At 43.0% G+C, this 22273-nt stretch overlaps 1 protein-coding gene across 4 annotated transcripts in view; it reads left to right on the top strand.

Moving 5' to 3' along the window:
- LOC309354949 (T cell receptor alpha chain MC.7.G5-like) overlaps positions 1 to 22273 on the top strand; it is a 109052-nt gene that overhangs the window by 37909 nt on the left and 48870 nt on the right. Inside the window, exon 3 of one of the 4 annotated variants that reach the window (XM_081885264.1) lies at positions 12512 to 12571. The exons of the other annotated variants lie outside the window; for them this stretch is intronic. Coding sequence (XP_081741390.1) covers positions 12512 to 12571 — 60 coding nt within the window. The remainder of the gene's footprint in view (positions 1 to 12511; positions 12572 to 22273) is intronic. 4 annotated transcript variants of the gene reach the window in all.

The following is a 22273-nucleotide window of genomic DNA, read 5'->3' as shown; positions in this document are numbered from 1 at the left end:
GGGGCTTGATGTTGAGACTGATTCTGTATAAGGCAGCTTCCCATATTCCTTCAGAGATGCTCCATCATTGAGCTGTGCCTATTCCCCAATGCATACTTTAGGGAAGAGTGAAAAGCAATTGCTAGCTGCTATGCTTCTGAAGTTTTTGTAAAGTGCTTTCTCACTGTGTATTACAAGGCAATGCTGGAAAGTTGATCTTTGGCCAAGGGGCCATGCTGACAATCCAACCAGGTATTTCAGGACCAAGCAGGTTCAAGTAGCTTGGTCCATCGTGCCTAGTTGCGAATCCGGGGGGGGGGGGGAATCTCACCTCATCTCTAGCTTCACGTTGTAGTTTCCAACAAGTTAATAACTGCCAGCCTTGGGAAGAACACTCGTTTCTTTATATAAGCTTCCATTCCCTCCACTGTCTTAGACACACATGCTTTGTATTTGCGTGTTGAGTCCCACAGTGCCACCACCAAAAAATTCACACTTCACACATGATTTTTTGTTTAAGGTTTTTGGCATAATTTTGGCCACAACTTTATTCAAATACAAAAAATGTGAGTGGTTGCTTAGGCATTGGTTATGACTATCTGTCCTTGCCCTCAAGGACAGAGCTGGCCCTTCCGGACACCAACGGAAGCCAGCGTGGGAAACAAGTATTGGGTGAGAAAATGAGGCCGGGCAACAGTCCGTCACTTCTCACCCTCATGTTCCGGTGGGGCTTGCACGGCCCAAGTCCGACTCCGGGGACAAGGACGAAATGAATGGCAAGCCCCTGGATTCCTTTAACGGAATTCCCTTCGCATCATTTGGAGGGATAGGCACTTACCCCTCCAAGCACCAATTTAACCAATGCCTAACCGCCAACCTTACAAGTTGTGACGATTTGCTACGCAGTAGGCAAAAACCAAATGGCACCAGCCAATCAGCCAGATGGCAAAATTCTTACCAGGCCCCCGCACCAAGGCGAACGACCCCATGACAGGCATAGCAAGGTCAAGCGAACATGAAAAAACCACCCTATAAAAGGGAGGGAGGGCGGGTGATCCGGTGCAAAATGGCCAAGAGGACGTCCTACGTCTGGCCCCTGTATTTAAAGACTCTGACCCCTCCTCCAAATTGGCAACAATCAAAAATCCCCAGCAACCCAAAGTTAACCACTTAAAGGCTTGGGTTCCTCATAAAAATTTGCCTAGTCACTGCAGGGTGGCCTGTTTCCCCAACCGCAACACGTGCTCTCTGCTATGGAGAACACGCTTTGCAAATCAATCCTGCAATCAATAAGAATGGGATAGTAAACACATTTTTATTTACTAGACTCTAAACATCTATTGCCTGGCCATGTCAAATATGCTCAGGATAAGGTAAAAGGTAAAAAAAGCTAAGGACCCCTGGATGGTTAAGTCCAATCAAAGGAGACTATGGGGTTGCAGCACTTATTTCACTCTCAGACCAAGGGAGCCAGTGTTTGTCCACAGAGAGCTTTCCAGGTCATGTGGCCAGCATAACTAAACCGCTTCTGGTGCAACGGAACACTGTGAAAGAAACCAGAGTGCATAGAAGCACTCTTTACCTTCCTGTCAAAGCAGTACCTATTCATCTACTTGCACTGGTGTGCTTTTGAGCTGCTAGGTTGGCAGGAGCTGGGGCAGAGCAACGGGAGCTCATTCCGTTGCAGGGATTTGAACCACCAACCTTCTGATCGGCAAGCCCAAGAGGCTCAGTGATTCAGACTGATAGGATAGGGCTGTGGTGAACCCCCATCATGGAAGGAAAGACGGATAATGAGCTTTCCAAACATATGGATATATGTTTGCCTGGGCAGAAAGCAGTGGGCAGATATGTCTTTAGGAAGGAGTAAGGAACTTGTGAAGCTTCAAATGTTGGGTTGAGGTGCCTGTCACCCCCCCACACCATTGTCGATGCTGGCTGGGAGAACTGATGGATGTTGGAGTCCAACAAAATAGAACAGAGTTTTTCACAGTGTGTATTTTTGAAATGAGAGTGCATTTAGGGACATTTTCTTCTTGTGAGCAGAAGGATGACAGAGCAATTGCAAAATAATATCTTAACAAGTTATAGGGAGTCCTCTGCTTTCATCCCAGCAGCTATGAAACAGGAATGTGCATGTGTTGCAACCTCATGCCATTGAACTGAATGGAACTGGCTTTTGAGTGGATCTGTATGAGATTTCACTGTAAGTAGATGCATTTTCGTAAAGGTCTGTACTACTGTGAGCAACAATGCCAAGTTCACTTTGGGATCTGGTACAAGGCTGGTTGTATCACCAAGTAAGTATACAGAGCAGGGAAAAAAGTCCATTTTTGGCTCCATTTCACATCTAGTCATGTGTAAGAAACATAGAGATGGATTATTCTATTATATTTGGTTTCTCATTTTTCTTATCTTAAGTTCAGCCCATCACATATCTGCAGCAATATGGTTATTATTTTAAGAAATGTCTGCATGAAAATTCACAATAATCTTAGTGTACATCCCTCCTAATATACACAGTTTTGCATGCAATTTCCCCTAATTTGCACATTTTTCAAACAGCGGTCCCTAATATAATGCTTTTTTATTCGTTCTTTTCACCACTTACACAATTTTTACAGACCTTCCATGAGTATATGCATTTCTCTACTCAATGTTTTGGTTGGGAAAGTGTTTTACAAAATTCGGAGAAGCTTGCATTTCCAATGTCAGCTGCCTTTTCGTTCATATATTGTTTGGGGAAATGTGAATTAGGTAGGTTTGCATTAAAATGTGAAGAGAACGGAATCTGCCCCCCCCATCCCTAACAAGATGCTTGGGGGGGGGAGTGTTCAGCTGTCATTGCAATGGGCTCCACTGCTGTACTCTTAAAAGAGATACATTCAGATGAGATCTGTGAACGACCGCAGGGTTTTTGCCACTGGATGAATCACTGTGTGAATCTACATCAGGCAGCAAAATATCCTTTGGGACGGGGACAACGTTGGCTGTGATTCCTGGTATGTGATGGCCTTTCTGAAAAGGTTTCGGAAACAGGCTCCTAAAATAATCAAGGAACTGTAGAAATCTTCCTGTGAGCAAATGTTGCAATATTTAAGAGCTTTTTAGTTCAGAGGGAAAGGTGAGCAAGTGGTATATGATAGAGAGAAGTATGAAACTCCCTCCCAGCTGAACTGCCAGCAGTTACTGAAGTCCCTACTGAAGCAGGGACTTTTTTGTTCAAGTTTCTGCACATGCCTGGCAGGCAACTACAAGCTAAGAGGAGAGCAGAGGTTTCCCAAAACACAACTAAGGAAAATAATAATAATAATAATAATAATAATAATAATAATAATAATAATAATTTATTCGTACCCTGCCCATCTGGGCCTCCCCAGCCACTCTGGACGGCTTCCAACAAAGATTAAAAATACATTAAAATGTCACACATTAAAAACTTCCCTGAACTGACATCCCTTCAGATGTCTTCTAAATGTCAGGTAGTTGTTTATCTCTTTGACATCTGGTGGGAGGGCGTTCCACAGGGTGGGCGCCACTACTGAAAAGGCCCTCTGCCTGGTTCCCTGCAAGTTTGCTTCTCACAATGAGGGAACCGCCAGAAGGCCCTCGGTGCTGGACCTCAGTGTCCGGGCAGAATGATGGGGGTGGAGACGCTCCTTCAGATATACTGGGCTGAGGCCATTTAGGGCTTTAAAGGTCAACACCAACACTTTGAATTGTGCTCAGAAATGTACTGTGTGTGTGTGTGTGTTTGTGGGTACAGTAGCCTGAAACAGAATTACAAAGGGTTAAAGCTGCACTCCCACCCCCTTGCCAGGATTCTGACCTGAATCACTTCCAAGCCCCCATTTAGTTTTTTAAAAACTCACTCTCTATATTCTCCTCTTCAGTCTCTCTCTCTCTCTCTCTCTCTCTCTCTCTCTCTCTCTATCTCTCTATCTCTCTATCTCTCTATCTCTCTATCTCTCTATCTCTCTATCTCTCTATCTCTCTATCTCTCTTTGTGTGTGTGTGTGTGTGTGTTTGTGTGTGTGATATTTGGTAAGGGAAATGAACACAGTGGGTCTAGTGGTACCTACAATATGTATGTCTGAGAAGCAGAAATGTTGTGGTTAACTCCCAACTCTCTTTGTTGGCAACTATTTCAGACATTAAAATGTAGCCCCCTCCATACACACACACATACACACAAACACAGACACACACACCATAATTCTGTATTGGGACTCCTCTGGTGTGTGTCCTCCTTGTTAATATTGGTATTTATTAAAATAAATTATCAGCACAATTCTAATAGTAGAAAACAACCTTGTCACAGAGGTGACAAGGGGAGTCAAAAGTAAAATAAAAAGAAGCAAGTGTTTATCTGTCAGTGCAGCCCATCAAGAAGTATTAAAATCCGAGTCTGCGATGTTCATAGCAGCCAGAAAAGCCTCATCCAAACTTTTGCTTGATGCATATTTTGATCGCATTGTGTACCACCAGTTCCCTTGGGTCTGAGATCTATTTTGTTGTTCCATGGCTGTTCCTTGTGAACACCAGAGTTTACCTTCTGAATTAGATGTAATCAGATGCACAGAAAATCTGAAGAGAGCTTCTGCTTAGCCGAACTTCAATACAGCAAGTAAGATTGGATTATATAGCTGTGGGTGGGAGGAAAGGAAAGCTCTCAGATTCAATGCAATGCAATCAAAACGTGGGTCAGGCAAATGTGTTGATGAGCCCTCAGTTTTGCATGCTGCCAAGAGTTGTCTTTGTACTCATTGACTTCCTTGTGGCCTTGTCTACTTTTTGTAAGGGTGTAGATCATTGTGAGTCTGGCAGTGGCTACAATAAGCCAGTGTTTGGAAGTCGGACTAGATTGATCGTGACACCAAGTAAGTCCATGTGAAATGTTGCAAACATGATGCTTAATTTCCCCTCTGTTGGCTACTATTTCAGATATTAAAACAGGCATCCTCCCACCTTTATGGAGCTGTGTAAGTTAAAATATGGGCTCTTCCCACCATGGAGTTGGCAATCTGTTGTCTAGGAGGGAACCTTCAGAATGTGAGAAACTGCCTTATATAAGGAATGGTGTTCTGGAGACTATAAGAAGTGTCCTCACCCTGAGTCAGATCATGGGTCTTTCTAGTTCAGCATTGTCCACACTGACTGGTAAAGCTGTTTTTCAGGCAGAGGTCTCTCGTAACAATGCCTGGAAATTCTTGGGATCAAACTTGGGACTTCTGGCACAGCTCTAACCTGGGGTGTCAGACAGAAGGAAAAGGGATGGGGAACAAAGTGATGAAAATGCAGTGGATGGACATTTTAATGAATGTTTTGGCTCAACAGCAACACCTAGCGCTGATGGGTTTTTGTAAGGGGTTGTGTCACTGTGAGCAATAACAACAACAAATTCACGATTGGGTCTGATACAACACTGAATGTCTTCCCAAGTAAGTAGGAAGAAAAGGCAATACAGATTATTATATTTGATAATGTATGGAATGGGATCAATACCATATCATCTATTGCCTGTGTGTTTGACTAAAATGAAGGTGTTTCTGTATGTTATATCCATAACTTCTGAAACTTCTGTATGTTATATCCATAACTGAAAGGCATATTATAAACAGAGAGGATGTGGGTGATTTGTAGTTTTTGTGGATTCTGGGTCAATGTGGAAAGTCACCCTTGGACCTGGGACAGCAGCGATGATGTTTCCTGGTACATCTTGGTTTTCTTGTTTTTGTCTGAGTTACAGGGCTACTTTCTTCCAGCTAATTCACCATTTGATCCATATGTATGCATAATTTCTGTGGGTGATCGCAAACATTAGGCATCATTGAAATCAATGGAATTAAGCAACATACCATATTTTTCCATCTATAAGAGGCCCACATGTATAAGACACCACCTATTTTGGGAGACTCAGATTTAAGAAAATGGGGGGATATATATCCATGTACAGTATAAGATGCCCCCTAATTTTGACATTATTTTTTAGGGGGGGGAACTCTAGTCTTATACATGGAAAAATATGGTAACTCCATTCATTTGAAGGGTGTCTCCTCTGAGTATGACTTAGTTGGATATCACGATAGAGAACTGCACTGTCCATTGCCATCACCCACCAGCTTCTGGGAGAGGAAATATGAAGTGGTTGACCTCCTCTGCTTGAATGTCAGGGTGCTAGTCACCTTTGCTGGCCTGACACAATGCCTAGCACTGATGGGTTTTTGTAAAGGGTTGTGTTGCTGTGGGCAATAACTATGATTTCACCATCGCGTCTGGGACAAGGCTGGTTGTCCTCCCAAGTAAGTAGGAAGAATAAACCTCACAGATAGTTGTATTTGATATTGTAAGCAATGAGATAAATAGCATATCACATGTCGCTTGTTTGTTGGACTTTGTCTGCCATTAAACTGTGTGTGTTTGTGTGTGTTAGGATTGCCATAAGTCTGGGAATTCCCAGACATGTCCTCTTTGGGGGGACCAACATGCCCATCCAGGGGGATTTTTACCTTTTAAAGGAAATGTGCAGGTGGAGGTGGGGTGACTTGGGCACAGGTGGCTCGGGCACAGACATAGGCTGCTCTGCTTGCTGTGGTTTCTGCCAGCCTGAGCCAGGGAAAGGGGTGTGCAAGGCTGCCGCGGTGCCCATGCACCTCATTCCCCGGCTCGGACTGGCAGCAGCTTGGGTTGTCCTCTTATTTGCTCTTCTAGATATGGCAACCTCTGTGTGTGTGTGTGTGTGTGTGTGTGTGTGTGTGAGAGAGAGAGAGAGAGAGAGAGAGAGAGAGAGAGAGAGAGAGAGAGAGAGAGATTCACAAGTTGTGTCTTACACAGAGAATTTGTATCTCTCTCACACGCATGAAAAGTAGGACCTGCAACAAAATGTCGCAATGTTATCTCACCTCCTTAGCAGGAGTGGTTCCTCATGAAAATTAGTGTGAATCTCCCCTTCTATACACACACTTACATATGAAATTTACATTTTTCTTCCAATTTTCCAAAATAGAATTCATTTTTCTATTTTATTCTCATCAATATATGTATATGTTATGCAGATGCAGATGCATTTCATATTTGAATGCACATTTTACTTGGCTGAAAAACTGTGTTGCAGAAAACCGGAAGAGGTGTGAATTTCAAAGGATGGCTGTGCTTTGGTTTATGTATTGCTTTGGAAGGTACAGATTAGGTAGGCTTGTCTTTAAATGAGAAGCCTTTAAATTTCTCCTGGTCACTACTTGGAAGTAAACCTCACGGAGCTCACTTGGACTTACTTCCAGGTAAGCGTGTTCATGACTGCTAACTTAGGCTCTGTTTCAGTTGTGGATCATGACAGTCCAATGTCTGTTGAACTTGAACAGATGATAAGAAAGCAAAAAGCAGCCCTCAGCCATTTTTTCACCTGCCATTTTTGTAAAGGGTTTTCTTAGTGTGCCTAACTACAGGCAGCTATGGGAAAGTGACTTTTGGTCTGGGAACCCGATTAGCCATCCAGCCAGGTAGGTCAGAAACAACCAGATTCATTCCCAGCCTGGGTCTTCAGAGAAGTAACTTCACCAAATCTGTGGACCCCATTAGGTATTTAGGAAGAAAGGTTTGTGTGTTTGGTGTTTTTTTTGTAAGGGAAAGCCCATAGCTCTATAACCAAACATCTGATCTGCAAACACACAGGCCCCCGTTCAATCCTGGGCATCTCCTGGCACAGCTGGGAATGTCCCCTGCTTGAAATGCTGGAAAGCAGTCGTCAGTCAGGGTAGACAATACTGATTCAGATGCACCAATGTCACTCTGTAAAAAGCAGCTTCCTATAGCCCATGGTGTCTCAGATACAGATGGTACATGATCTTGTTGTTGTTGTTTAGTCATTTAGTCGTGTCTGACTTTTCGTGACCCCATGGACCAGAGTACGCCAGGCACTCCTGTCTTCCACTGCCTCCCGCAGTTTGGTCGAACTCATGCTGGTAGCTTTGAGAACACTATCCAACCATCTCGTCCTCTGTTGTCCCCTTTTTCTTGTGCCCTCCATCTTTCCCAACATCGGGGCCTTTTCCAGGGAGTCTTCTCTTCTCAAAGTATTGGAGCCTCAGCTTCACAATCTGTCCTTCCAGTGAGCACTCAGGGCTGATTTCCTGAAGAATGGATAGGTTTGATCTTCTTGCAGTCCATGGGACTCTCAAGAGTCTCCTCCAGCACCATAATTCAAAAGCAGGTACATGATCTAATGTGAACTAAATAAAACATAATTAAAATAACCACTCCACCACCAAATGCCTGGGGCAAAAAGGACTTAAGGATGTTCAGGATAAACTTCTTGGAACATCCACTAAGGGGGTGGGGAATAATTCCATAACTGTGGTGAAATTGCTGTGACTGATCTGGTCTGTGACGTCTGTGCTTGAACACAAATTTTGCACAAGAAATTTGGCAGATCTTTCGACTGGAAAGCACTTGCTCATTGTCAATCCTGCTTTGTTAAAAATCACACAGGAATATTGATTCTCAAATTGCCTTCCCAAAAGGTCAAAATTTGCTTGAGACTCCCATGACCCAAGTTAATATCTAGAATGTACTGCCACAGTTTTTGCAAAGGTCTGTTGCACTGTGTAATGTGGGAAACAACAGGAAAGCTATATTTGGAGGTGGGACAAGGCTGAGGGTTTATCCAAGTAAGTTTTAATAGTTCAACACAAACAAAGCCTAGTTCTCTGGAATAAATGGTGTGGTTTTCCCCTGACCCTCACTTTTCTACCTCTTTGATATTCAGCTGTTTATTGATTCTCGAGTTGCTTTCCCCAAAATGTCAAAGTTTGCTTGAGTTTCTCAAATTACTATCAAAAAATGTTCTCTGACACTTTTTGCAAAGCTCTGTTCCACTGTGTAATTCTGGAGGTGGCTACAAAGTTGTATTTGGTGGTGGGACAAGATTGAGCGTTTCTCCAAGTAAGTCTTAACACTTTCTTTCGGCTAGTTCTCCAGAACAGATGGAAATCCAATTACTCGCAAGTCCCACGACCCATTTTATCACCACATTCTGGAATACTTCCTTGTCCACTAGTTGTTTTGCAGTATCTCGTTCTCTGTGCTCCGCTCCTCACTCTCTCCCATGGGTGAGGGACCTATTACTCTTCAGATATTGCTGGATGAGAGCTCCCATTCTCCCGGGTGTTGGCTGGGGCTAAAGGGAGCTAAAGTTCTACAATATCTGGGTGACCACAGGTTCCCCATCCCCCCTCCTCTATGCCCTCCTGGTGTCCTTGTCTATTTTTTGTAAGGGTCTGGACCACTGTGGGTCTAACAGTGCCTACAGTAAGCTAGTGTTTGGAAGTGGAACTAGATTAATTGTGACACCAAGTACGTATGTCTGAGATGTACAAATATGATGCTCAATTTCCCCTCTTTTAGTCACTATTTCAGATATTTAAAAAGATATCCCTTCCTGGTTATGTTTTGAGACTCTTTTTTCTCTCTCCTGGTTAATATTTGTCTTGCACTGGTAGCTGCTTGGAGATGTACAGTGGTACCTCAGGTTAAGTACTTAATTCGTTCGAGGTCCGTTCTTAACCTGAAACTGTTCTTAACCTGAAGCACCACTTTAGCTAATGGGGCCTCCCCCTGCTGCTGCACCGCCGGAGCATGATTTCTGTTCTCTCCTGAAGCAAAGTTGTTACCCTGAGGTGTTATTTCTGGGTTAGCGGAGTCTGTAACCTGAAGCGTATGTAACCTGAAGCGTCTGTAACCCGAGGTACCACTGTACTTTAAACAGGAATGGTCCAGAAAGCTTACAAACTAAAACCCCTCTCTAGCAATTTGCTTCATCTTAGCAGAAAGATTTTCCATGCCTGTTTTGCACAAAAGCAGAGTAGATCAAGAAAGATTTCTGACTTCCTGTTAGTTAACAATACCAGCTCCAAAATGATTCCCTCCTGCCCTGTGTTATATTGCTGGGGTTGTTTTGAACCTCCCCTATGAGGAGAAAAAAACATAATTCCATAAATGTGTATTAATCATTGTGAATTTTGGGCATGTTTGAACATGTCCTGGGTGTTCTGCATAGCTCCGTTTCATGTCCTGTGGGTATTCTCAGTTGATGGGAGAGGGCTTGAAAGTTCATCACTAAAGAAAAGAGCTTGAATAACTTGCTTGATTTAAGGCTATAGTTTCTATGAGAAAAGATAAAGATGGAGCTACCAGTTTGTATAGGGGAAAATAACTAGTAACAGTAGAGATGAAATTCTGTACAAATTCAAAAACTGGTAAAATCTCTAAACTCACAAATACTCCCTTCTTGGTAATATTGTTTTATTCTTTCTTTCTTTCTTGCTTGCTTGCTTAATGACCCAATAACTAAGTTATGATCAGAGTACACTCACTGAAGTTAATCAACCTAAGTTAGACACGCCTACTCATTTCAATCGGTCTGCTCTGAATATGACCATTATTGGATAGGATCCAAAAAAATCTCAATTTGTTTTCTAAAAAGGTGTCAAAGTTTGCTTGAAACTCCCTCACCCCAAACGTTGCCAGCCAGTTTTTGCAAAGCTCTGTTCCACTGTGTGATTTTGGAAACAATAACAAAGTTATATTTGGAGGTGGGACAAGACTGAGAGTTTACCCAAGTAAGTTTTTAACTTTTTGTTTTTTTTAAAAGCTAGTTATTTAGAGTAAATGAAAAAATAACTAATCCCAACTCCCACTATCCCTTTTATCAGGACAGTTCCAGTCACTGCTGTGCCTGCGATCTATTTTGTAAAAACCCATTCCCTCAGTCACGCATTCTTTATCCCTTCTTCACTCTCTATCAGGGGTGGGGGACCTGTGGCCCTCAAGATGCTGCTAAAGTACAACTCCCATCATTCTGGACCATCGCTTGCATTGCTGGACCATTGCATTTGCTGGGGCTGAAGGGAGGAGTCAAACAACATCTGAAGAGCCACAGGTTCCCCATCCTTTTCTTTATGTTCTCCGTGTGGCCTTGTCTATTTTTTTTAAAGGGTGTGGGGCACTGTGGGTCTGGCAGTACCTTCAGTAAGCCATTGTTTCGAAGTGGAACTAGACTGATGGTGACACCAAGTAATTATGTGTCAGATGTACAAACCTGCTGCTTAATTTATCCTCTGCTGATACTGAATGGAAGGGCAGGATTGAATCAATGATAAATAAATACGAATGCATATATTTAAAGCTCTAACAATCTACTGTATCCACTAAACTCCTCCCTTTTATATTAGGGTTGGGGAATCTCAGGGGGCCCTCCATGGTTCACTTTTTGGCCCCCAGAAATCTCCACAGGCTTCACCCTCAGCAAAGACCACAGCCTGCCTCCCATTCTACAAATGTTTTCGGTTTGGAAAAATGTGACCTTAAACTCTGATAATGACTCTTGCTTGTCTAGTTGGAGAACAGAGAAGGATGTGTGTTTACATGTGTAAACTAATCTACTGTACAGTAGTAATACTGACATTGTTTCTCTGACCACTTCTACCCCTGGCCCCATCTACCTCTTCCATGTGGCCCTTGGAAGGAAATGTGGCCCTCGGGGTGGAAAAATTTCCCCACCCCTGTTTTGCATCCAAGATAAATGCCCAGATACACCTATTGGTGTAAGTACAGGTACTGAACTGATGGGTAGCGCTGAACCAAAAATAGATAAACAAAGATGCAAATATTTAAAGCTGTAAAAAATGCACAGCCCCAAAAGATAACATTCAAAGATCGTTGATTCAAATGTTGGCAAATGAATTTTGGTGGTCAGATTTCGCTTGAAAACCTCCTGCCCCTTTCATCAGCCAAGTCTAGCTAGTCAAGTGAATCTCAGCTGAGGAGATAAAGTAAAGGTCTGTATCACAGTGTAATGCAGGAGGAAATCGCAAACCTGTATTTGGTAGTGGAACAAGGCTGAGAGTTCACCCAAGTAAGTTGACCACAAGGAAATTCACCTCACCATAATGCATTTTTTTATGTCGTTTGAATAAAACAAATTATATATTTCGTAATTTAGGATGGGGGAGGCATTGCCTGCTTTATCTTCAGTCAGCAACCTGAGTTCAACCTCAGTGTTGTTCATGCTGTAGCACCAGCGTACTTTGAGCTTTGCAGAATTGCATAAGGATAAATGTCCTCATGGAAATTGCAGTCTGAAAAGTTGAGAGCAAGTGGATTTTAGGACCATGGAAAGCTGCCTTAAACAGAGTCCGACCAGTGGTTCATTAACTGTGGGTTGTCTACACTGATTGCTTGTTGTGAGGCAAGTAATCTCTTCCAGCCCTACCTGGGGATGTTTAGCAGATGCCCTGGCACTGAACCACAACTTTTCCCTGGGGTTTCAAAAGGCGGTGGGGGGGAAATGCAGATTCACTCCCATAGTCTTCTTCAGTTTGGGGATGAGGAACAAAATCCAACATTTAGTTCCATCCAAAAAGGGTTTTTTTTCAGAGGAGAGATTGGGTTTGTTTGGTGAGTAGAGTGGAAAAGGGTATCCAATACCAGCTATTTTCTTCCTGCAGTTTTGGTAAAGCACCTTTTCACTGTGCAGGCACAGCTAGTTACGGGAAGCTGGTATTTGGCCAGGGGACCAGCTTAACAATCCGGCCAGGTATGTTCAAAGGCAAGCAGAATCTAGCCATGCGCATCCATCAGGACCTGGAAGACCCAAGGTTTCAAATCTGACATCACGCCTCCTATGGATAGCTCAGTTGGTTAGAGTGTGTGGCTGATAATGCCAAGGTTGCAGGTTTGATCCCCGTATGGAACAGCTGCGTATTCCTGCATTGCTTAGGGAAGTTTTTAATGTTTGATTCATTACTGTATTTTAATATTTGGTTGGAAGCCACCCAGAGTGGCTGGGGAAACCCAGCGGTATAAATAATAATAATAATAATAATAATAATAATAATAATAATAATAATAATAATTACAGGGGGTTGGACTAGATGAGCCTCAGGGTCCCTTCCAACTTTATAGTTCTATGATTCTGTGCCTCATAACAAGGACTTTTAAAGCAGGGACACCTTAAAGGTGTGTTTTGATCTCTAGATAGATCTCTGGGTGATTTGCAAGTAGATCTGCAAGGATTTCTGACTCCCAGTTGGTTTACAATAGCTGTGTGGAATTGATTCCCAAAATCATACTGCTGAGGTGAGGAAAAAAATGGGTGTGGGGGAGGGAGTTTAAGCCAAAGTGAAGTTTTGTGTTCAGGTCCTTTGTAAACAGGTGTGAGGAAGGTCGTTGTTCACAGCTTTGTGTTGAAATGCATCTCAAAATCACCATGCCTTTGAACATTTTTGTCAAGGCATGAAACACTGTGGGTCTGGTACAAGTTTCAGTAAGCCAGTCTTCGGAAGTGGCAGTAGACTGCTTGTTACACCAAGTAAGTTTCAGCCTTTAATATATTCTTCGGAGATCCTCTTTTGTTCCATCTGCCTGCCCAAATACTCAGCCTTACTTTATCCTTCCTCACCCCATAAAATATTTTGCTTCACCCTCTTATCCACTATTAGGGGCAAATCTGGGTATTAGGAGAAATTTTAATGCAGACTTTGTTAAAATCATCATAAGCTACTGAAATTAAGGTTGGAACACAGAAAAGAAAATTGGCAATTTGTGAGTTTTTGTTAAGGAATGTATCACTGGGTAACAACCAAGGCTTCAAACTTGCCTTTGGGTCTGGTACGAGGCTGGTCGTGTTGCCAAGTAAGTCTGCTGAAATAATATAACACCTCTTTGTTGCATTTGGTAAGTTGCACATACCTGGGTTCCAGCTTTATTTCCAATGGAGCTTTTGTAGGTGGGTACCAGAGGGTGAAATCCATTAAGTCCGTACTTCAGGGGGAAAGGATAGGACCTTTTTGCTAGGTTTTGTCATAGCCAGAATCTCTCTGTGTTATCTGGGTTAAACATGAAGGTCACCTTTAGGGCTGGGACACTGTGATCTAAACCACTGAGCCTCTTGGGCTTGCCGATTGGAAGGTTGGTGGTTCAAATCCCTGTGACGGGGTGAGCTCCCATTGCTCTGTCCCAGCTCCTGCCAACCTAGCAGTTTGAAAGCTGAAAGTACAAGTAGATAAATAGGTACTGCTGTGGCGGGAAGGTAAATGGCGTTTCTGTGTGCTCTGGCTTCAGTCACGGTGTTCCGTTGCACCAGAAGCGGTTTAGCCACATGACCCGGAAAGTTGTCTGTAGACAAACGCCGGCTCCCTTGGCCTGAAAGTGAGATGAGCACCGCAACCCCATAGTCACCTTTAATTGGACTTAACCGTCCAGGAGTCCTTTACCTTCACCTTTACCTGGTAGGTGATGGTGGCACCTGAGTTTTCAAATATGAATTGTGAAAAAACTTAAGCAAGGCCCAGTATACCTGAAGGAGCGTTTCCACCCCCATCATTCTGTCCGGATGCTGAGGTCAAGCGCCGAGGGCCTTCTGGCAGTTCCCTTATTGCAAGAAGCAAAGCTACAGGGAACCAGACAGAGGGCCTTCTCGGTAGTGGCTCCTGCCCTGTGGAACGCCCTCCCATTAGATGTCAAAGTGATAAACAACTACCTGACATTCAGAAGACATCTTAAGGCAGCCCTGTTCAGGGAAGTTTTTAGTGTGTGACATTTTAGTGTATTTTTGGTCTCTGTGGAAGCTGCCCAGAGTGGCTGAGGAAACCCATCCAGATGGGCGGGGTACAAATAATAAATTATTATTATTATTATTATTATTATTATTATTATTATTATTATTAGAGCCATCACTGCCCATTACAATAAACACATCCAGCTCAAAGCAGCTTTCCTTTGCACTGTCCCTCCTGTGTTTGCTGCTTTCATTCCGTTGGAGTTTTGTAGGGACGTTCTAGAGGGTGAGATTCCTGACTTGTGTAATATAGCCTTGAAGAATCTGACCTACTTTCCAGTTTTTGTCATTGGGTGGATCACTGTGTGGAATCTCAGGGAACCCAGAAAGTAACTTTTGGGACTGGGACACAACTGGTCGTAACTCCTGGCAGGTAGGTGATGGTGGCATCTGTTTTTTGTTTGGATCAGGATTGTGGAAGAGTGTGTGAATTTGATTGTAGTGTGATTTTTGCTATCAGCGCACAGTGGGGGACTATAGAAATGAGGTGTCTTCACTGCAGTTCTCCAATCACGTAATGGGTACAAAAATGGATGCACTGTGGTGAAAAAGCATCACATTTGGGGAATCTGCTTCACAAAAATATATGGATTAGTCAAAATTTCATATGAAACAGCTGGATATCAGGAGAAATTCACACTAAAATGTTGACAAATTTCCATTTCCATTTTTGTTAAGGGCAGTTGCATTGATCACTCCAAGGGTTTCAGTCTTATTTTGGGAAGGGACTGTTTTTTCATTTCTTCTCTGCCTTGTTATGTTGAACATATCTGTCATGTTGCGAAGTGTGCCTAATTATGCAGTGCCATTGTAAAAATAAAAATAAATAAGAGAGCAAATGCATCATGGAAAAAATGGCAAAAGAGGAGGAACTGGGTGGGAGGACAAATGATACAGTCCACTAGTCACTAGGATGGATATTTATGGTCCAGAATGGATACCAAATAGATGGGAGCTTAAATGGATGTTCTGGCTCAATGGCAATACTGATGGGTTTTTGTAAGAGGTTGTGCTGCTGTGGGCAATAGCAACTACAAGTTCATCTTTGGGTCTGGTACAAGGCTGAGCATACTCCCAAGTAAGTAGGCAGAAGAGACACAATAGATTATGGCATTTGATAGTTCACACAATGGGATAAATATTATACCATATCTTGGGTTTTGATTGCCATGCCGAGGTATCTCTAGGAGAGCAATTCCTAACTTCCAAAAGGCATATTAGAAGATGTTACATGTTATAACAATTTGGGTGGGGTTGTCATTGGGTGGGTCACTGTGTGTCTTTTGGGACAGGAAGGAATATCATCTTTGGGCCAGAGACAGCATGTGCTGTCTGTTCAGTGTAACAAGCCTTCAGATTTCAAACACTGAAAATGTATGGAGGTGTGTCTAGTTAGGAGGACAAAAAGGGTCAGTCTAGGAGTCACTGGTGTGCATCTTTGTGGTGCTAAACAGGCACCTAATGGACAGGTGTTTAATTGCAGGTTTTGGCTCAATGGCAATGCCTAGAGTGGAAGAATTTTTGTAAAGGGTTGCACTGCTGTGAATAATAACAACTTCAAGTTCGTCTTAGGGTCTGGTACAAGGCTGAGCATACTTCCAAGTAAGCTGGCAAAATAGATATCACAGGTCCTTTTATTTGGTAGCTAACACAATGGGGCAGGTAGTATAACATTATAAACAGAAAGGATGTGGGTGGTTTTGTAGTTTTTGTTATTGGATGGGTCACTGTGTGGATCATGGGGAAGTGAGAAAGTCATCTTTGGGCCTGGGACAACAGTGATGGTGATTCCTGGTACGTCTTGGCTTTCTTCTTCTTTTAACCTTAGTTATGGTGATGAGAGATGGAGCCCAATCATATCTGAAGGGACACAGGTTCTCCATCCCAGGACTATAGCCAGGAAGGACCATTATTCTAAGCCAACAAATGATGTTCTCATGCCTGTCCCAGGTACATAACTTTATGCAAAATTGAATATCACTGTGTGATCAAACCAGGATAACTTTTGGATTGGGGACAAAGTTGCTTATCCAACCCAGTAAGTTACAATATCTGCCTTGTCCAAATTATTTCCTTCCTTCCTTCCTTCCATCTTTCTACAATTGTTTGGTCATAATCTTGACATGATTTATTTTATTTTTGCAAAATAGAGGAAGAGAGTTTGATGCAGCACTGTACAATATAGAAAACTATGTTCACCTGTGAATTCTAGAACCAGACATGATCCTTTTCAGATGCATTAAAACAAATTTATGGCCAATGCACCACCCTTGTCTGGATAAATGCTAGAGAGGTGTGTGTGAGCATGTGTAGAAACTAGCCTGCTGTGAAAGGAGCATGTGTTGCTCTGTCTTCTTCTGCCTGTGGCCCCGCCTAGCTCAGGCATTTGGCCCTCAGAAGGCTATCCAGAAGGGCCCTCAACTGAGGGCCCCCAACTCTGCTTTAAGAAATGGTCACTGAAATGTGGGAAATGGAAGTCTGTTAGACCAGTGTTTACTGGCCAGAGAATGCTCCATAATTTGCTGGTCCCCCTGAGTCCAAAATTAGAGTGAAAAATTAAGAGGATATTAATTTCAGTGGAAAATAGAGAAAATATATTCTTTGAATCCGGCAACTCTTTTTTTAGTTTCTAGTGAAGAAAAGGCTATTTTCTCAGCTGGAAAGAATTTCTCACATTGGGTATGTAAAGATATGAGAACATCACCATCCTCTGCTGGCTAGTTCTAGACTTCCTTCAAAGTTCTGGGCATTTTTTGTCAAGGGAGGAAACACTGTGGGCCTCACAAGGCTATGATAAGCTAACCTTTGGCAGTGGGACTAAAGTGACTGTGAGACCAAGTAAGTGTTTTGACCCTGTTGTGCTAGAGATAACAGTTAACAGTTACTTCTAGGAAGTTCTCCCTGAGTGTCATCCACACACCTGCTGGGTTTTTGTTATGACCTGTAGGACTGTGTGAATACTGGAGGCTACAAAGTCATTTTTGGGAAAGGAACGAGATTAGCTGTGAAGCCAAGTAAGTAATTTTAAATATATTGAGAACACAAGGATGTATTTTATATGTTCTCTGTGCTCGGTATGCCTTCCAGTCATTAAAAATAATAATTTCAAATTTTACATTCAGACTGGACATTCTGTCTAATCCAAAGACAGAGATCGTATTCCTTTTCAGCATGGCCACTTTGTCAGGGAAAGTAGGTGTTGTAGCCAGTGTGGTGTAGTGGTTAAGAGCGGTAGTCTTGTAATCTGGGGAACCGGGTTCGCCTCTCTGCTCCTCCACATGCAGCTGCTGGGTGACCTTGGGCAAGTCACACTTCTTTGAAGTCTCTCAGCCCCACTCACCTCACAGAGTGCTTGTTGTGGGGCAGGAAGGGAAAGGAAAATGTTAGCCGCTTTGAGACTCCTTAAAGGGAGTGAAAGGCGGGATACCAAATCCAAACTCTTCTTCTTCTTCTTCTTGTAGTCCAAAAATATCTGCAGGGTCACCATTTCCCCATTCCTGATCTAACAAAACCATCTATTTCTCCCTAAAACCCACCAGATGCAAGCATAGCACCAAGGTCATGTCTTTCACAGCTGCATATGGTGGCAAAAGTGTTGTAACCCCCTTGATCATGGAATCTTTATTCCTTGCTAATAGGTCTCATAGCTGAAGAATCAATTTCCCAATAATTTTGTAATGTGTGATTCCCCCACCCTGCCCACATTGATTCTGTAGCCGCTTAATCCTAGCACTAGAAGGCTGCAATGGTTCAACTACTCTTATGCTTACATCAAGTCTGGATTTGATTAGGATTAGGGAGGGGGAGAGATAAAACAAGGAGGATATACCTGAGACCTTGTACACAGCTTTGCAGATGGCATAGGAGCCAACTCCTAGGGGCTAAGGTCCCTTCACGCACGACCACCCCAAAAATATTTGGTGGAAATTGCCATCCAAATGGTGTGCATGTGTCATGTCGGGTGATTGGTTATTTGGGATGGGCTTACATGGGCCCCTCTAATATTTTCTTCAGATTGGTACCCCTGGCATATGGGCAGAGCTCTGAGAACCTGAGACCCATGCAACCAACCTCATTCTCCATCTCTGACCCTAAGGAAAGAGGACTTCATGCCATAGATACGAGATCTGCAGATGCTAACTGATGCTCAAGTCATTAGGAGGCAACCACCCCCATACAAAGAAATAAAGCCTTTTCTTATATGGTTAGCTTCTTGTGGCTTCCACTGTCTTTGTTCCAAGACTTGCCAGCTACTGAGGCCATCTAGGGCTCTCCCTGATCCAGTAGAGAACCAAGAAAATTTAATATGCTGATCATGTTTAAAACTTTGACAGTCTCCTTATTTAATTTATATTGTCTAAGGATGCATAAACACAAACCCAATAGGTCTGAGGGTTAAGGATTGACCTATCGCAAATTACTTGAAATTAGGTCCCGCTGAAATCAATGGGGCAAATGATTCATTGTCAAAGTCACATTGTTTTCCGTGGCTCCAACAGTAAGAGGGATTCGTGGCCACAGGTTCCTCAGTTCTGCTATACATCTTAGTCTCTCCTTTCCATCTCTTTGATGCTCAGGAAGGTGAAAGGCAGACTGCACTAGTTCATTTGTTCCAGTATTGCCTGGGTTGGCAAAGAAGGTCACTTTCTGTGTGCTGTCTGTGCAGATATGGAATATAGGGTAGTTAATGCTGTGCTCTGCAGATGCTGGATGGGCCACACAGACCTCCACATTTCCACTTGAAGCACCTGATGTACCCTTAACCTCCCTCCCTTGAAATGAATGCAAACATGTAGTTGTTTACTGGACTTTGTACTGGATTACAGCTTCCATGCTTCCAATCCCGAGATTTCTTCCTATGTAAGATGTGCCCATTATACCAATTTCTGGCTTGCTTGCTGGAGTTTTTGTCTGAGACCAAATCACTGTGGGGATGGCGGTGGTGGTGGTTACAAAACCGTCTTTGGTGCTGGCTCGAGACTTCTCATCACACCCAGTAAGTGTTAGATGTTTTGCATAAGGGTTAGATGGATGGTGCTGCTGGTGGTATGGGAATATTTAGGAAAGGAAGAAATTTATGTGGCTGGAGTCTAATAGTATTCTGTATTACCAGCCATGATGGCTATGCTCTGCCTGGTTGGAAGTTGTGATACTTCTGAATACCAGTTGCTGGAGACCACAGGGAGTGAGAATTCTCTTGTGGTTGGGTCCTGCTTGCGGGTTTCTTGCAAGCACCTGGGTGGCCACTTTGAAAATACGACTCAGGACTAGATGGGCCATTAGCCTGGTCCAGGAGGGTTCTCCGTATTGTTTAAACAAAGGATGCCAAAGGGAAGCTTACTTCTGAGGAAACAGAAGATTGCACTGGATAACCTTGCTGGGTCATGCTCCTACTTTTTTCTGGCCCAGATTTCACCCCCCCCCATGCCTACTATTGCAGGAAAACAAAAAAGTAGGGCTGTGTGTCTGATGCGAGGGGGGGATTAATATTACAAAGGGCTAAAGCACTCCCCCCCCTTTCTCAGGGCCCCAGTCCACATCACCTCCATGCATACAACTTTTTTTAAAAAAATTGCTAGGAAATTGATGTTTTGAGAGGACGTGGAATAATGCATGGATGATGAGATTTTTTTAAATGAATGCCATCCTAATCACTAATGACCGGGGAGAAAAATATGTTTCTGTTTGCGTTTAAAATTTAAAATGCAAACATACACAATTTGAGCTTCATAAACTAATTTGTGAACTGAAATTTTGAAATTTGAAGTTCTCCCAAATTTGAAATGGCATTTCTCAACCCTCCCCCCCAAAAAAGTGTATTAAAAGAGCAAGCGTTAGCAAAACAGCCACATAAAATGTGTGGATTCAGCTATCATGTGCAAAAGATTATATGAGCGGGAAATCTGCAATGCGTAGGGAGAAATTTTCGTGTAAAGGGGAATTGCAGGGGAGCTTGCAAAAAAAAAAAAGGTGTTTATTAGGAAATATGTGGGTGTATTATTAAGAGGAAGTTTCATGCAGACTTTTAAAGAACATCACAGGCTGGTGAATAAATGAAATGAACTGAGATGAAGTTTGGAACAGTGAGAAATTAAGAAAAAACGAAACTGACAAAGTTGTGAGTTGATGGGTTTTTTGTAAAGATACATATGACTGTGATCAAACGCAAGCCCCAAACCTACGTTTGGGTCTGGAACGAGGCTGATTGTATTGCCAAGTAAATCTGCTGCATTAATATCACCTTTCATTACCCAAGAGGAGGGAGGAGGTCTGAAGCTGAGTGGTAGAGCACTCTCCATGTCCCCTGAGCAATTTTTGTCAAGGCAGAAAACACTGTGGGTATTTCAGTGGTGGCAACAAGCAAATCTTTGGAAGTGGAACTAGACTGGTGGTGATCCCAAGTAAGTTCCAGCTCTTAACTCTGTCATTCTTTCTAGTAAACAGCATCTCACGGTATCTTCCCAAACCCCCAATAACTTGATCACTATCTCATCCATGTTGACCACAGGAAAGTAGCTAACCATCCAGGCAGTGTTAGCCTTCCTCATCTGTTTCCCCAAAGCATCGCCTGCCCTTAGAGTCCTGCTCAGCTCTCTCCCTTGCTAATCGCATTCAAAATGTTCAAAGTCTTTTTTTCTAAGGTGTTTGCCTTTGGCTGCTAGTCATCGCCAGCTAGCATTTAAGCAAGCCTCCTGTAGCCACCAGTCGCTCTAGAACAAAACATGTTTAGCTAAGCCAAGAGGAAATTTTAAACTTACAGTGCCTGGTCATAGTATAATACATATAAAAACTTCCAAGTAGAGCTGGGAAAGCCCCTTACCTAAAAACCTGCAAAGCGGCTGCTGAATAATGAGCTAGCTCAACGTCCTGACTCCATATAAGGCAGCCTTCCTATGTTCCTATCCTATGCAGCGTCTTGTCTATGTTTTCACCTTTCATTCCAATGGAGTTTTGGTTGGTGGGTCCTAGAGGGTAAAAGACCTACTTTCTAGTTTTTGTCATGGAGTGGATCACTGTGTGGCTCTGGGTCGAACTGGAAAGTCATCTTTGGGGCTGGGACAAGACTAGTGGTGATTCCTGGTAGGTGATGGTCACATCTATTGTTGTTGGGGGCTTTTTGGACTCTTGAGTTACTGGAAGAAATGTTTGCATTTGGTTTTAGACTGGCACAGGAGCTGATTCAAATCTCGAACTTCTTTGTGGTTTCTGCTATCAGCACGCAGCAGGGGACTATATTAAATAGAGAGTTTTGGGCTGCCCTTTTTGAGCCCGACGTATCCCAGTTATCTAATATCGGTTCTTCTTGTCCTCCAGATCCACGACCAGCTGCCAAGCTCTGGTCGGATGATTGAAATATTTAAGGTAGAATTTAGAACTATGGCCATTGCCTCATGTTAGAGAACAACAATCACCACTGATTTCTGAAGGCAGTTTCTATTTTCAGATAAGAACTGGACCTGATTGCAAAACTAGATTGTCTATAAGAATCCCAGTACCAAGTAATTTTGCCCGTTTCCTTTTGACTGCTTAGTAAAACGCATCTAGGTTCTGCAACAAAATGGTGCAGTATATCCTCGTTGCAAGAGTGCTCTGGTGCAGCATTCCTGACAGACAGCTATTCCTTTTTCCAAGCCACTATAACAGATGGGGGGACCAGTGGACCTCCAGATGTTGCTAGAC

The sequence above is a fragment of the Podarcis melisellensis genome (genome assembly GCF_964234715.1).
Source record: "Podarcis melisellensis genome assembly, chromosome: 13".
NCBI classification, from domain to species: Eukaryota; Metazoa; Chordata; class Lepidosauria; order Squamata; family Lacertidae; genus Podarcis; species Podarcis melisellensis.
Note: the sequence above shows the minus strand (reverse complement) of the source record. Positions and strands in the feature narration are given on the sequence as shown.